This window comes from Triticum urartu, chromosome 3A (assembly GCF_056163025.1).
Source record: "Triticum urartu cultivar PI428250 chromosome 3A, HENAU_Tu73, whole genome shotgun sequence".
NCBI lineage: Eukaryota > Viridiplantae > Streptophyta > Magnoliopsida > Poales > Poaceae > Triticum > Triticum urartu.
In genome coordinates, this window is record NC_141875.1 from 25,405,890 (window position 1) to 25,421,937 (window position 16,048).

A 16,048-nucleotide genomic window follows, 5' to 3' on the forward strand; every position below is an offset into this window, starting at 1 on the left:
GGGTACAACACTCTCTCCAGGTATCACCTTACAGTCTAGGCACGCACGCCTATCTTCTCTTCTCGAGAGGATGAAATCAATCTAGCTAGAGTGTTGGCCACTACTAAAAGTCACCAGATGTGATTCTCTCTTTCTAAAGAGGGTGTTAGCTACAATCATGTTGTAGGCTAGAGCAAAGCTTAAGACATCTTCTCCTTCTTGATTCCTGATGCCATAGCCAAAGCCCCCGTGCGCCCTTACAAAAAAGCTTATGGATTTAACATAAAGCCAGTGAGAGACAAGGAGCATTGGAGAAAGATGTATGGAGTTGACGTATATCCACCTGTGTACACTAAGGTCATGGGAAGACCAAGGAGGAATAGGAAGAAAGAACCAGAGGAGAAGCAGATGAAAGATGGAGGGAAGAGGCTGTCAAAGCATGGTGTGTCCATGCATTGCTCTTTATGTGGAAGAGCAGATCACAATAAGAAAGGGCACAACAAGTGGGAGGAGAACAATAGAGATGCACCTCAGCCTACAGAAGATGATGGAGATGATGATGATGCAGAGTATTATGACGATCCTTCAATCATTTCAGTAAGATGGAAGCAACTAAAATTACTGTAATGTTTTCTAAATTTTACTCCCTGCCTCGTAGCGCTGACACTTTGTTTGCACTCTTTTCAGAACATAATGCCACATATAGTGCACCCACACCTGGATCCTACTCAAACACCAGGGTCAATGGTGTTTCTCATGCAACAAATGGTAAGGATTTTTTTCTACAGAACATTATATTCCGATTTCACCATGCAAAACTCTATCTGAAAATTGATGCATTGTTTCATACTTAGGAGAGGAGAGCATCTGTGCCAGTTATGGATGATGGACCTCTTCCAGAATCAGCTTTTGTTGCAAATGCTAGAGATAGCATACCCCCTCCTAGGGTTACCACAGCAATGGCAACAGGCAGGGTTAGAAGAAGAGGGGTGACAAAAGACATTCCTGAAGATGTCCCTGAAGCAAGCTACCAGGCAGCTGAAAATGCAAGAGGGAGAAAGAGGAGAGCAATTGGAAGAGGCAGGGGAAATTTCACAGGAGTAGGCAGAGCACCTGGGAGAGGAAATGGGAGAGGGACTGGGAAAACTAGTGGGAGAGGGACTTGGAGAGGTCGTGCCAGCGGGACTGGGAGAGGTCACACAGGCGGTAGGACAGGACCAGGAGCTGGGCTGTGGAACATCATGTTTCCACCAGATGAACCTAGATCATATGTGCGAGCCGAGGAGGTCCCAGTGACACAAAATGCACCACAAGAGGAGTGGCTTGATGATTTCCAGACCTTATATAGCAAGCTGCATATCAAATTAGTTCATGAATGAACTGGAAAAAAATGCAATCAAGTTCATGTATGAACTTTTGTTCTTTGGATTAATTGTTAGAACTAAATTAGCCCTTTGCTTAAGTTGAAACATGTCAGGAGCTGAACATATCTTTTGGTAGGATGCTCAAATGAATATGATGCTATCCTCTCTAAATTAGTTCATGTATGACTTCTCTAAAGATGATATGATGCTATCCTTTGCACTATGATTATTGTGAAGATGATATGATGTTATCCTGTGCTCTATGATTTCTGTGAAATTTTACTTCATTTCATATAGAAATGCTTCCTGTGGAGTTTTTGATATGATGCTATATTCTGCTCTATGGTTTCTGTAAAATTGTTGTGCAAATTCTATTTATAACAATTTTAACAGTATGAGAAATAAAAATGTGGAGTTTTTGATATGATGCTATTCTGCTTTATGATTTCTATGAAATTGTTATGGAGAAACCTTGCTATGCAAATTCTATTTAGAACAATTTTAATAGTATGAGAAATAAAATTAAAGAATGGTGGTTCTGGGACTCGAACCAAGAATCTGTAGGTGGTACTGTTTTGTCTGTAGCCAGTGGGCTACTGTGCAAGTTCTGTTCAACTTTGAAAGCTCTCTTCTGTTAAAACAACATATTTTGTTGTTTGTCTGACAGTTATAAGGAAAGGCCACTTGTGTACAGCCAACCCGGGGGCTTATTCGTCAAAAACGTGAAATCTGAGGGGGTTTCTGAGAAAACTCATGCCAAACGCACTAGCCCACGGCCTCTGGTCACTGCCAATGGGACCCGCGCCATGCTGTCTTGCTTAGTCAGCGCTTGATTCATACGAAACTGAGAAAAGCACCGTATGCGAACGATTGAGCCAAATTTTTCCGCCACTTTGACGTATCTCACAACTTGTAGCACCAAAGTGAACATTTAGGACAAGTTGTGACACCAACAGTGTAATTGACTCAAAAATTTACCACCGCTCAGCGATTTAGGTTCTACGAAACAGGCTTGGAAGAGATGTTGATCATTCCGTCAGTACAAATGAGAGATTTTTTGCTGCATTGTATGTTGTTAGGTTATAACCCAAATAGCAAAAAATTCATGATACAAGAACATAGTGGCAGTAAAGGCCTTATTTCACTTAGACCGGACGATGTGTTTTCAATATTTGGGTTTAAGAATGAAGGTGAGGATGTTTTTGGCATTCTTGCGACGGAAGGAAAAGAGTTAATAAAGAAAATTCCTATTCAGTACGTTCACAAAAAAAATGGTCACATAATGATAGATTACTTGATTCAAAAAATTGTGAGGAATAAATCCGCCGACGATGAATTTCTTCGGATGGCTGTTCTTGTTTTGCTGGGGACCATTATTGCACCCATGTTGGCTGTCTCCATACCAAAGGAGTACTACGCGTTGGTGCATGACGTGAAGCGGATAAGCACGTTGAATTTTAACGTGTTCACTTTGCGAACTTGTTTGACGGAGATTGGTAAACTCAAGCAGGACGGCCGTGTGAGGCAATGGTCATGTGGCAACCTAGCCCTACTACAGGTATGCTATTAATTAATGCTATTTCATATTTCTTTAATTTATGTGTTCGTAACTTATTTTGTCTTTTGTTTTGTAGTACTTATAATGGGAGAAGGTGCAGCCAACCACCGGCCCGAAAAATGACCCATTGTCGTTGCAAGTTCCCCTAATGAAAAAATGGACTGAATGTAAAGCGGAGAAACGAGACAAGTACGACCTGGAAAATGGTCGTGGCCATGGATTGGTAATATTATAATGCTTATTTACTTATACATTGATTATGCATTGAGAATGTTATGTACTCATGTTGTCATTGCATACTCACTTTGCAGATTGATGACTGCATTACGAAGGAGTATAGAATGAAAAAACTTGTAGATGAACAAGCTGAAAGCAGTAAGAAACATAGTAGCCGAAAGTCATCCGTTACGGGAAAGAAAAAAGTGGACAACGTGTCCGAGGTCCCTGCTAATCTAATGCCTTTTATGGATCGGGTTATGAATGATATGAAGGAAATTCGTAAGGAATTGTTTCGTATGCCGGAGTTATGCGCACAGGTAAAAATGTAACAACTCTGGTATGCACTTTATTAAACTTGATAAATTAATAAAAAGATATAACATGTGACTGAGCTTACTTTTGCAGAGAGTGTTAGAGAAAATGAATAAAACAGGTGTACGGTACAAACCGGGCACAATGACAGCGGAGGAAAAAAAATCTGTATGGACAGAATAGTGAGTCCAGGTATGAAAACAAGTATCCTCAAAAAGAATTTCAGTATGATGACAAACACACACCTAATGGCCGAAATGACAGTGGGCATTATGATTTGGATTCTGAAGAAGGGGATTCGTTCAAATTCAACACTGGTCACTTGAGTAGCTTTAAAGATGAGAAGGAGGATCATATAGATGTCCCGGAGCAGTCAGAAAAAAAGAAGCATCATCTCTAAAAACCGATGAAATAGAAGCTACAAGATGGCAAGTCCCTCAAAATGAGCAAGAAGTGTCAGAGGCCTTGTCAGATGGTAATAGCGAGGTAGAAGAGAAGAATGTGGTGATTCCAGCGAAGCGAAAGCGGTGTGCGTCAAAGTACACGAAATCTCCTTATGTTAAAAAGACTCCGAGAAAATGTGCGAAACGTTCCACGAAAACGAATAAGTTAAACATGCTATGAATATATTTTTGGAAATTATGTAGTATAAATTTGTACTTTAACTTTATTGACTTGTGTTGTAGAACTGTTTAATGAAACAACCCCTCAATTTGATCATTCTGTGGATGATATGGTGTGTGCCGCTGTGCAGTACGTGAAAGCGTACGAGCACTCATCAAAACATAAGAACCATGAAATATTCAACAACGGTAAAGATGAAGGACTTTCTGCGGACCGAGTTTGCCAGATACTTAACCATGCATGGATATCCGGTGATGTATGTATTTTTATTGTCATGCTTATGTCATGCATTAATTATATTGCATCCATCTTAAATTTACTCATTTATTTCAGGTAATTGACGCTTATGCGACGTACATATCGGATTCAAGTATCGTCAAAGACAGGTATATTGTACCCACATATAGATCTCACTGGTTATTGAACACTCGGTCAAAGTCAGTAAGACGAGGGAAGTCGGTAGACGATCCAGAAGGTTTAACACATGCAAATGAACCTCTCAACAGATGCATGACAGAATATTTTGCAAAACCGAAGGTACCGTTTGTATTGCAGAATTGCATTTTGATTACTATCTTATGTGAAAGCCGAGCTTACTAACAATATTTAAGTTATGCAATAGGCTTATTTTGCTTTAAATAAGGATAAAAACCATTGGATTACATGTGTTTTGCACACTAGAAAGAAAGAGTACCAAATTCTTGATTCTTTGAGGGGGAAGTAAATATCTCTGAAGCTACCAGGAAATTCATTGAAAATTTTGTAAGTTTCATATTCATGTGTGTACAATTAACCATATAATTTATTTACCGTATGTAGTCAACGTGTTCATATTTTTTTGTCAGAGAGAGCAACTTGCAGGAGATATTCAAAATGCAAATGACAGTGCTATTATGTCGTTCCCGGATGTGTCCGCATGGCCTATAGTCCCCTACAACATGCCTCAACAAGAAGGTGGGTGAGTTACATGTAGCATGTGCTTTCGAAATACATTAATTGGTCAAGTGCTATGTTACTTAACGTGCTTTAAAAACTGCACTTATGTTTTTTAACACAGGAACTCATGTGGACTGTTCGTCATTCGCTGTTTTCAATACTGGGACGGAGAAAAATTTATTACTCCTATTTATCAGGTGGGTACATTTTAAGTATGAAAAATTAATACATTATATCATATATAAGTGATGAAAATAATATTATTTTTATTACTTTTCAGGAATCTATTGGTAGTTCGAGAGAAAGAATGATAGCTGGAATTAATATGTCCCCCGAAAATAAGCTTACAGAAGTGAAGAACAAAGTAATTCGACTTGCGAAGAGGAAACAAAAATAAAAATATCATACGACAATTCTACATAATTGTCGAAATATTATTTGTTCATGACTGAGAATTGTGTGTGGATGCTTTATTTTTTTATGTGAGTTTCAAATATTTTTAGCATGTCAAGTTTATATTACCTGGCAAATTTATTAAAATTACATTTTATCATTTCTTATTTTACTATTTAATTTATAATTTATGTTCAATGAGTTCTCCCAAAAATACGATTTGGGGTTTTAAAATACTCTGATGATATATGATGACGATATCTCAGAGGCGAGCGCCGCCCGCGCCGCACGTTTGCCGCTACATGGCGCACGTGGGCCGCGTCATCTGCCAGCGGGCACGCGCCGCGCGTTGCCCCAGGGTTGGCCGTTGCTGGCACCGAGGCTGATTCTACATCGTCCCGCGTGCGCCCCTCTGCGCCCGAGGGCGGCGTCAGCCTCGGGATCGCCCCGGCGGCGCCTACTGGCGGCTGTGCAGTGCCTCGGGATCGCCGTTAACGTTATTTTTTTAAAATTAAAGCAACCGGCGGCTGCGCAGCGCCTCTGATCGCTCAACATGCATGATTTATACACAAAATCATATATTTGTAGAAAAAATATATATAATACATATCATGTTAAATTTGTATAACGCATATCATATTATAACGTAAAATTTGTATGTCGCATATCATATTAAGAACAACGAGTATAGTGCCAACAAATATGACATAAGTAAACACCGATTACAAGTCTCCCGTATCAATGTAACGAAACAAATATGTAAATACTATTCTTTAATACAACCAAATAAATCGTCAACTATAATTAGAAGTTGTTCCTTTTATTCAAACATTTCTTTGCTGTGATCATCATGCCATGTTCCTGCATAGAAAGGTTGTAATATACGTCAAAATTTTGTAAAGTATTAACTAAACAAGAAAAGAACGTTAATGAAATGGTGTGCACATACTTTGGATTCTGAGGACAATTGTTTTTGAAATGACCTTTTCCTCTGCATAAACCACATAGTCGTACAGGTTTCTCATCAAAACCTTTGGGTCTACTGTTTGTAGTCACGCCAGGTTCCTTACCACGGCCTTTGTTATTCTGTCCTTTCGGTGCTCCTTTCGTATTGATTTTTTCTAGATCACCAACAAAAACATGATTTTGATTCGGCACAAAAGCATCATCATGTGCAACTGTATGTTGTCTCACATAATCTTCCTCCTTAACATCCTTATTTGCTATCACATCCTCCAGAGCAGCCTTCAGTTTATCAAATAGAAATGGTTTATGACATGCCGCATGATTTGCCTCCGCAGACAAAATAGTCAACTCACTGTACTTAGTTCTCTCCTCAGTACCTGGCCATCCCCATGCGAAGAGATCGCTAGTGCATTTCACGGGCAGTCCACCTCTAGCATTCTTGCTGAATCTTCGCATCACTAAGCACCTAGGTAAGTCCTGCACGTTCAACCTGGCTAAAACATAAAGAACATGCTTACATGGAAGACCTTTACATTTCATACTATCACAACTGCACTTCACAGTTTCTTCTGAATTACTAGGTGTATAGTCCACTTTGAATCTAAGTTGCCTGTTATTTTTCCATGCCACTATGAATCTCCTACTGACGGCTCCACTCAGTCTATCTATGATCTCAAGATCCGTTGCCTTCTTCATTTCTTTCTGCAAGAGGTAAAAGTTCACCGCAGTGAAGTCACGGGCAGCGGCTTTTTCAATGCATTTGAAGTCGTCGAGTACTGCTACAGGGAGTGTCTGTGTGGACAGGCAGTCGTCGTGTGACTCGTTCCCATGGAGCCGAACAATGCAGTTCTCATAATGCACAACCATATCAACAATTTTCATGCTAGAGTCAAGATGCATATGAAGGCAAGAGTTCAGACTCTCGCTCCTCTGGTTACACCGCATACCAAGGAAGAACCCACCGGTGAGATATGACGCAGCCCAAAGCCTTTTCTTCCGGTACATCCTACACAACCATGTTTCAGTTTTCTCCGACTCCCATTTAGCTCTAAAAGCTGCCCATCTCGCCTCAAACTCATCATGTGTAGTGGCATAATAAATAAGAGACCTGAACTCCTTAAGGGACTTGTGGTGGAGGTGTTTCTGCATGTTTTTCTCAATATGCCACGAACAAAGTCGATGCCACACGTCAGTAAGGACCTTCCTGACGGCCCTTATCATGGTTGCGTCTCCGTCAGTAATTACAGACCTCGGCTTCTTCTGACAATGAGCTCTTAAGAAGGTATGCAACACCCAAACGTATGTATCCTCCGTCTCATATGACACAACTGCACAACCGAACACAGTGGTGCAACGATGATTGTTTAGACCAACAAAAGGTATGAATGGCATTCCGTACCTATTCATCTTGTAAGTGCTGTCGAAAACGATTACATCACCAAAGTCAAGGTAATCCCGACGTGACTGAGAATCACACCAGAACATGTTCTTCAGCTTTCCTTCTGCGTCAACAGTGTGCTCAAAGAAAAAGTCTGGATCCCTTGTCTTTCTTGTCATCATGATACCAATTGCAGTGTCCGCATCACCCTTTGCTAGCAACTCCATTTTCTCCCTATAACACATGTTATAAAGCTTCCTCCTCCCGAAACCAGCCAGTGCATATGATCCATACCTACTAACGAAGTTGTAATAAATCCAATGTTTTTTGAGCCCAGCACCTGCCATTGCTAAGATCTCGAGCTTCTGGTATTCCTTTATCTGATTATGAGATCGAAGATATATAACTTCATCTGGTCTAGCAAGAGTGTGACTATGATCATCGCTGAAACTGCTGACATACCAAATGGAACGCTCTCTGTCAACCTTCACGGTTAGATGGGCCTCGCAATAGCACCGAGTCTCCGCTCTCAGCCTGCGCTTCTTCCCTTCCATGGTACAAAACTTGGCCTGTCGTTTCCCAGACCTTGAACAGAGAAACCTCCTCAACTGCCTACGTGCGTCGATACCCTTACTATATTTCAAGTTGCCCCTCCTAATGCTGAAGCCTCGCTTTTTCGCATAGTCGTTATAGAAATCATATGCCTCCTCGTCTGTCCTGAACGTCATGGACATCACCGTCCAATGCCTGTCCAGTGATTCTTGCTGGTATTCATCGTACCCAGTATCAAAATTGCACTCATCACCATCGGCATCATCATCGTTTTCGCACGGGTCACCATCCTCTTCCTGAAAAAAAATACAAACAACGGTATATGTCAGTAAGTAGTTGTATAAGGACTATCATATGTATTCACTTTCCACTACTTACTTTGCTCGGGCTGTCATTATAAGATGCATCGATATCGTTTTCGTCATTGGCATCATCGAAAAAATTCCACTGATAGTACCCTTCCACTTCCATCTGCGCAAATTGTAAATATGATATGTAAGACTTGATGCGTACTTAATTTCACTTTAAAATAACCTACATAATTCTAAACCTACATGGCTTCCGCTTTCAGCATATGAATCATCTACATCCATATCCTCATTGTCATCATCCCCTCCTATCTGTTCATAGTCGAACATGTTATTGTCATCGCGGATGCTTGTATTTAATATGGTTGAGCACATGCATACCACTTACATTGCCACTGTAAGACTCATCCAAACTCATATAATTTTCGCCGTCATGTTCGTCTTCATCCAATGACAAAGATCCGTCCTCGCTACCGCCATCATCACCGTCATATCCTATTTCAGCCTCAATCTATACACGTTCATATATAATCAAATATCCATTCAAACATCACGTAACATCTTCTCAATTAAAATCCGTTCTTAAATTACTATGCCAGCGCCTCGCGTACCTCGTTGCCTTCGTCAGACATGAGGCGGTTGTCGCCGGATACGAGCTGCCGGCGGCGGAGGCGTCTGCCCGACCGAGGCAGTTGTCGGCGTAGCGCACAACGCGTACGTTTTTTTTCGTCGGCCAGGTACTGCCAAAGATGGCGGCGGCGGCAGCGCGAGAGGAGGCGGGTGAGGCGTCTTGAAGATAGGGTTCGCCGATCGTTTTTTTAATCACTCGGGCGTACGCAGCGTACGCGGGCGGGCGTGCATGCGGGACGTGGGCGCCTACGGGCGCCCGTGCATGCGGAAGGGGGCGCGTACGGGTGGCCGTACGCGACAGCGCTGTACGGCGACGCGGGCGTGACTACGGCGGGCGGGTATTATTATACGGCGTGTGAAAATAACCGCCCCTACCCTTTATACGTTTTAGGGGGGGTTGTACCGAAGACCACCTCTACTAACTAACATACCACCACTATGGCCAGCCTAACAGCCGTCATGGAGAGGGTAAGCAGGGGCGAAGGCTAGAGATTGCATGGTGACTTCTTGGGCTGCGGCACTGCTGAAATCTGAGATGGGCTCTAGGCCCATATTGCAATTTCTGAAAAATCTCTAAGGGCCCATGTGGGTTATATGGCACTAGGTGTGGTGGGAAGTTTAGTCCCACCCCGGAAGTGGAAGGAGAGTTGGAGTGGTTTATAAGGGTTTCTCTTCTACATGTTATTGGAGCTTGAGAAGAGAAGAGGCCCTCGCGCACTCCTCGTCCACCGCCCGCCTCGCCACGCCACGCCTCGTCATGACGCGCCGCGGGTAGCGGGATTGAGCCGAGCCGAGCTCACACCTACGCGCTTATTTTTGCCAGTCACTAACGGAGAGTTTTCTGACAGCTGGGCCACGATCTGAGAAATTCGGATCGTGGGCTGTCACGGACTCGGACGTTGGTCGAGCCCACGTCTCTCCACGCGGCAGCGCCTATAAGTATGCGGTGTCTCCTAACCCTAGCCGCCACGAACAGATCACATCTGCTCACGCGCACACCCACCGTCGTTCCTTCGCTGCTGCTGCCGCCGGTGACTCCATCCCGTCCGCCGCGTACACGGTCGACGGGAGAGCAGGTCTCCGAAACCACGCCCTTCTGGTTCCTGTATGGGGTGAGGGGCGAATAGGTTTTTGGGCAGCGATTACGCGACTGCTCGCTTCCGATCGTCTACTTCCTCTACGTCCGCGTCGCCTTCATCATCACCATGTCCACCGACGCCGACCGTGCCGCCGCCGAGAAAGCTGAAGCCGACAAGAAGGCCGCCGAGGACGCCGCTGCTGCCACCAAAGCCGCGGCCTCTGCGTGGCCTACTGGAGGGTATAACTCGTTTATCCCGCTCCTGATTATTTTTATATTAGCAGTACTAGCAGTATGTGTAGATTTGTCTACTGTTTGTTTAGTACGTGCATGTTTAGATCAGAGTCAGTACGTCATCAACTTAGTCAATGCCATGCTAGTGATTTACTCATGGATTAATTTAATCGAGAAATTGCCTATTTACTCCACAATCCAAAAACCTATTATGTGTAGGAATTTCTCGGCAAGTGGCTTTGCCGCTGCACTGAAATCGGATAAGTTTACCGGTACATACTTCAAGCGTTGGCAGACTAAGACCACGTTATGGCTCACGGCTATGAACGTGTTCTGGGTCACCGGTGTCTCCACGGAAACGATTGCTCCTGAACAGGAGAAGGCGTTCAAGGAGGCTACCGTTGTGTTTATCGGAGCGGTTCTTAGCGTGATCGGAGATAAACTGGTCGACGCATATTTACATGTGCGTGTCGCCAAGGACTTGTGGGAGGCGCTCGAATCTAAATTCGGGGCCGCCGATGCAGGGAGCGAGATGTATATTATAGAGCAGTTCCACGATTACAAGATGGTTGAAAACCGTACTGTATTGGAGCAGGCTCATGAGATAATATGCATTGTTAAGGAACTTGAGCTTCTCAAGTGCGAGTTACCGGGCAAGTTTGTCGCGGGCTGCATAATCGCTAAGCTCCCTAATTCCTGGAGGAACTTTGCCACCACTCTGAAACATCAGAGGCGTGAATTCTCTGTGGAGGATGTCATTGGCCATCTGAGTGTTGAGCAGAATTCGAGGGCAAAAGACTCGCACGGAAAAGGGGCCGAAGGTACTTCTGTTGCCAACATGGTGAACCAGAAGAACTTCAACTCCCACAAGCCCAAGGGAAAGAATGGTGTCCAACACAATACCGACTTTAAGAAGAAGGGTAAGAAGACCTTCAAGAAGAACAAGAAGGACGAGGGCTGCTTTACTTGTGGTTCGGTTGAACATTGGGCCAACAAGTGCCCAAACAAGTACAAGAAGTCAGGACAGGACTCCAAGTCTGTCAACATGATTGTGGGCAACAATGAGAATGGTGCATCTGGGTACGGTAATTTATTTACTGTTTTTCAGTGTTTCAACCCAACGATTGGTGGGTGGACACAGGTGCAGGTGTTCATGTGTGTGCTGACATTTCATTGTTCACTTCTTACCAGGTCACAGGTCACGGGTCCGTATTGATGGGGAATGGCGCGAGTGCTTCTGTTCATGGTGTTGGCACGGTCGATCTGAAGTTTACTTCGGGAAGGATCGTGCAGCATGTCCCCGCCATCAAGAAGAACCTCGTTAGTGGCTCCCTTCTATGTAGAGAAGGGTTTAAGTTGGTTTTCGAGTCTAATAAATTAGTTGTTACAAAATATGGACTCTTTGTTGGAAAAGGTTATGAGAGCGGAGGGATGTTCCGTCTTTCCCTCGCAGATTTTTGTAATAAAGTCGTGAACCATATTCATTCGAATGTTAATGAATCTGAAGTTTGGCATTCACGTCTTTGTCACATTAGTTTTGGTGTTATGACGCGGCTAGCCAAGTTGAATTTAATCCCGAGTTTCACTTTATCCAAAGGTTCTAAGTGCCTTTCATGTGTGCAAGCTAAGCAACCTCGCAAGCCTCATAAGGCCGCGGAGGAGAGACACCTGGCATCATTAGAACTCATACATTCTGATCTTTGCGAGATGAATGGTGTGTTGACTAAAGGTGGAAAGAGATACTTCATGACATTGATAGATGATTCCACTAGATATTGCTATGTGTATCTGTTAAATACTAAAGATGAGGCTCTACACTACTTTAAAATCTATAAGGCAGAAGTTGAAAATCAACTTGAAAAGAAAATTAAACGAGTCCGGTCAGATCATGGTGGAGAGTACTTCTCGAGTGAGTTTGATTCCATCTGTGCGGAACACGACATTATTCATGAGAGGACGCCTCCCTATTCACCCCAGTCAAACGGGGTTGCCGAGCGGAAAAACCGTACTCTAACTGATTTGGTTAACACCATGTTAGATACATCGGGTTTATCCAAGGCATGGTGGGGGGAGGCTATATTGACGGCATGTCATGTCCTGAATAAAGTTCCGACAAAGGATAGTGAGATCACTCCCTATGAGAAATGGGCAAAGAGAAGGACGACACTCTCGTACTTGCGCACTTGGGGCTGTTTGGCGAAAGTCAACGTGCCGATCCCCAAAAAGCGTAAGCTTGGACATAAGACCGTGGACTGCATTAATTTGGGCTACGCTAAGAACAGCATTGGCTATAGATTTCTAGTAGTGAAATCTGAGGTACCTGACCAGAAGATCGGTACAATTATGGAGTCTAAGGATGCTACATTCTTTGAGGATATTTTTCCTATGAGAGATATGCAAAGCACTTCTAGACAGGAATCTGAGGAGACTCCTGAACCTGCCATCCCTATGGAATATTATGAACAAACACATGATGAAAATCCTGAGGAGGATGACGAGGAAACCCTTGGTAGGGGCAAGAGACAAAGGACTGCAAAGACCTTTGGTGATGATTTCTTCGTGTACCTCGTGGATGATACTCCCACTTCTATTTCAGAAGCGTATGCCTCTCCAGAAGCTGACTACTGGAAGGATGCGGTCCGTAGCGAGATGGATTCCATCATGGCTAACGGGACATGGGAGATCACTGACCGTCCCTATGGTTGCAAACCACTGGGATGTAAGTGGGTGTTCAAAAAGAAGCTTAGGCCCGATGGTACGATTGAAAAGTACAAGGCTAGGCTTGTGGCCAAGGGCTATGACCAGCAAGAAGAGGAAGATTTCTTTGATACTTATTCACCTGTGGCTAGACTAACCACCTTTCGAGTATTACTCTCGTTGGCGGCCTCACATGGTCTTCTCGTCCATCAGATGGATGTTAAGACGGCTTTTCTAAATGGAGAGCTAAAGGAGGAAATCTACATGCAACAGCCTGATGGCTTTGTGATAGATGGTCAGGAAAGAAAGGTGTGTAGGTTGATAAAATCTTTATATGGCCTGAAACAAGCACCTAAGAAATGGCATGATAAGTTTAATACAACTCTGACATCTGTTGGTTTTGTTGTTAATGAGGCTGACAAATGTGTATACTATCGCCATGGTGGGGGCGAAGGAGTTATACTGTGCTTGTATGTTGATGACATACTGATATTCGGAACAAACCTCAAAGTCATTGAGGAGGTCAAATCGTTTCTATCTCAGAACTTTGAGATGAAAGACCTTGGTGTGGCTGATGTTATCTTGAACATCAAGCTACTGAGAGATAATGAGGGTGGAATCACACTCCTGCAATCCCATTACGTTGAGAAGGTGTTGAGTCGTTTTGGATATTCGGACTGCACACCATCTCAAACACCATATGATCCTAGCGTATTAATTCGAAAGTCCAAAGGCATGGCTAAAGATCAATTGAGATACTCTCAAATCATTGGTTCACTGATGTACCTAGCGAGCGCAACGAGGCCTGACATCGCGTTTGCTGTGAGCAAACTGAGCCGGTTTATTTCCAAACCGGGTGATGTACATTGGCATGCTGTTGAGAGAGTTATGCGCTATCTAAAAGGTACTATGAACTATGGACTTCACTATACCGGATACCCGTCGGTACTTGAAGGGTATAGTGATGCCAATTGGATCTCTGATGCTGATGAGATGAAGGCCACAACTGGGTATATGTTTACTCTTGGAGGTGGCATTGTTTCCTGGAAGTCTTGCAAGCAAACGATCTTAACGAGATCGACAATGGAAGCAGAATTAACGGCATTAGACACATCTGGTGTTGAAGCGAGATGGCTTCGAGATCTTTTGATGGACTTGCCATTGGTTGATAAACCGGTTCCGGCTATCCTTATGAACTGTGACAATCAGACTGTCATCACCAAGGTGAAGAGTTCAAAGGACAACATGAAGTCCACCAAACACATAAGAATGAGATTAAAAGCTGTCAGAAAATTAAGAAACTCCGGAGTGATAGCGTTGGACTATGTCCATACGGCTAAGAATCTGGCAGATCCCTTTACAAAAGGGCTATCACGTGTTGTGATAGATAATGCATCGAGGGAGATGGGTATGAGACCCACATGAGTTGCCATGGTGGTAACCCAACCTATGTGATCGGAGATCCCGTGAACTAGGACCTGGGAAAACAAGCCAGTGGTGAACTGAGGAGAGTAACTATACTAACCCACTCCGTTGGAGATGCAATACTCTCGATACTGTATGGTAGGATGACTACGGTCTCAATGTGTTCCAAAGCTTATAAAAGCAAGATGCTATCCTACAGACCGATCTTTGGAGGAACACACCTATATGAGCCCGACTGCTGGTCACAGTCTATGAGGTTGGGGTGATCTCTAGTAAGCTCATGAATAGGCCAGGAGTGTGACTTATATGCTCCACCCGAGGGGTCAGCCTTCGGCAGCCTAGTACTAGTAAGACATGTAGTGAAACTTCTTTACGCCAAACTGACAATTCAAGGCATAGTCCATTGTTCAGTTGTGAAGGAGTGTAGCCACTTATTCTAGGTGAAGTTCAACCTTAACAGGTCTTTACTGAAACACTGGTATATCGAAACAGCAATTGGAACAGAGGACACAATGGGCCCTCGAGATCTGGTGGGGGATTGCTGAAATCTGAGATGGGCTCTAGGCCCATATTGCAATTTCTGAAAAATCTCTAAGGGCCCATGTGGGTTATATGGCACTAGGTGTGGTGGGAAGTTTAGTCCCACCCCGGAAGTGGAAGGAGAGTTGGAGTGGTTTATAAGGGTTTCTCTTCTACATGCTATTGGAGCTTGAGAAGAGAAGAGGCCCTCGCACACTCCTCCTCCGCCGCCCGCCTCGCCAAGCCACGCCTCGTCATGACGCGCCGCGGGTTGCGGGATTGAGCCGAGCCGAGCTCACACCTACGCGCTTATTTTTGCCAGTCACTAACGGAGAGTTTTCTGACAGCTGGGCCACAATCTGAGACGTCGGATCGTGGGCTGTCACGGACTCGGACGTGGGTCGAGCCCACGTCTCTCCACGCGGCTGCGCCTATAAGTATGCGGTGTCTCCTAACCCTAGCCTCCTGCCGCCGGTGACTCCATCCCGTCCGCCGCGTACACGGTCGACGGGAGAGCAGGTCTCGGAAACCACGCCCTTCTGGTTCCTGTACGGGGTGAGGGGCGAATAGGTTTTTGGGCAGCGATTACGCGACTGCTCGCTTCCGATCGTCTACTTCCTCTACGTCCGCGTCGCCTTCATCATCACCATGTCCACCGACGCCGACCGTGCCGCCGCCGAGAAAGCTGAAGCCGACAAGAAGGCCGCCGAGGATGCCGCTGCTGCCACCAAAGCCGCGACCTCTGCGTGGCCTACTGGAGGGTATAACTCGTTTATCCCGCTCCTGATTATTTTCATATTAGCAGTACTAGCAGTATGTGTAGATTTGTCTACTGTTTGCTTAGTACGTGCATGTTTAGATCAGAGTCAGTACGCC

At 44.3% G+C, this 16,048-nt stretch overlaps 2 protein-coding genes and 1 pseudogene across 2 annotated transcripts; 2 read left to right on the top strand and 1 right to left on the bottom strand.

Moving 5' to 3' along the window:
- The first annotated feature begins 297 nt into the window (after positions 1 to 297).
- Positions 298 to 1,358, top strand: LOC147978066 (uncharacterized). The gene is made up of 3 exons (XM_087514631.1): positions 298 to 576; positions 667 to 747; positions 834 to 1,358. The coding sequence occupies exons 1-3, from the start codon at positions 298 to 300 to the stop codon at positions 1,356 to 1,358; spliced, it is 885 nt and encodes a 294-aa protein (XP_087370757.1).
- Positions 1,359 to 6,189: 4,831 nt separating this feature from the next.
- On the bottom strand, positions 6,190 to 8,189 carry LOC147978067 (protein FAR1-RELATED SEQUENCE 5-like; annotated as a pseudogene).
- Positions 8,190 to 9,678: 1,489 nt separating this feature from the next.
- On the top strand, positions 9,679 to 11,747 carry LOC147978068 (uncharacterized). The gene is made up of 2 exons (XM_087514632.1): positions 9,679 to 9,687; positions 10,458 to 11,747. Exons 1-2 carry the CDS (start codon positions 9,679 to 9,681, stop codon positions 11,745 to 11,747), a joined length of 1,299 nt encoding a protein of 432 aa, XP_087370758.1.
- The last annotated feature ends 4,301 nt before the right edge of the window (positions 11,748 to 16,048 follow it).

Excerpts from the sequence above, each read along its gene's own strand:
- LOC147978066 (XM_087514631.1), top strand. The coding sequence starts at position 298 with ATGTATGGAGTTGACGTATATCCACCTGTGTACACTAAGGTCATGGGA. Across the intron at positions 577-666 it reads ACGATCCTTCAATCATTTCA|AACATAATGCCACATATAGT; the intron begins GTAAGATGGAAG and ends CACTCTTTTCAG. Across the intron at positions 748-833 it reads TGTTTCTCATGCAACAAATG|GAGAGGAGAGCATCTGTGCC; the intron begins GTAAGGATTTTT and ends TTTCATACTTAG.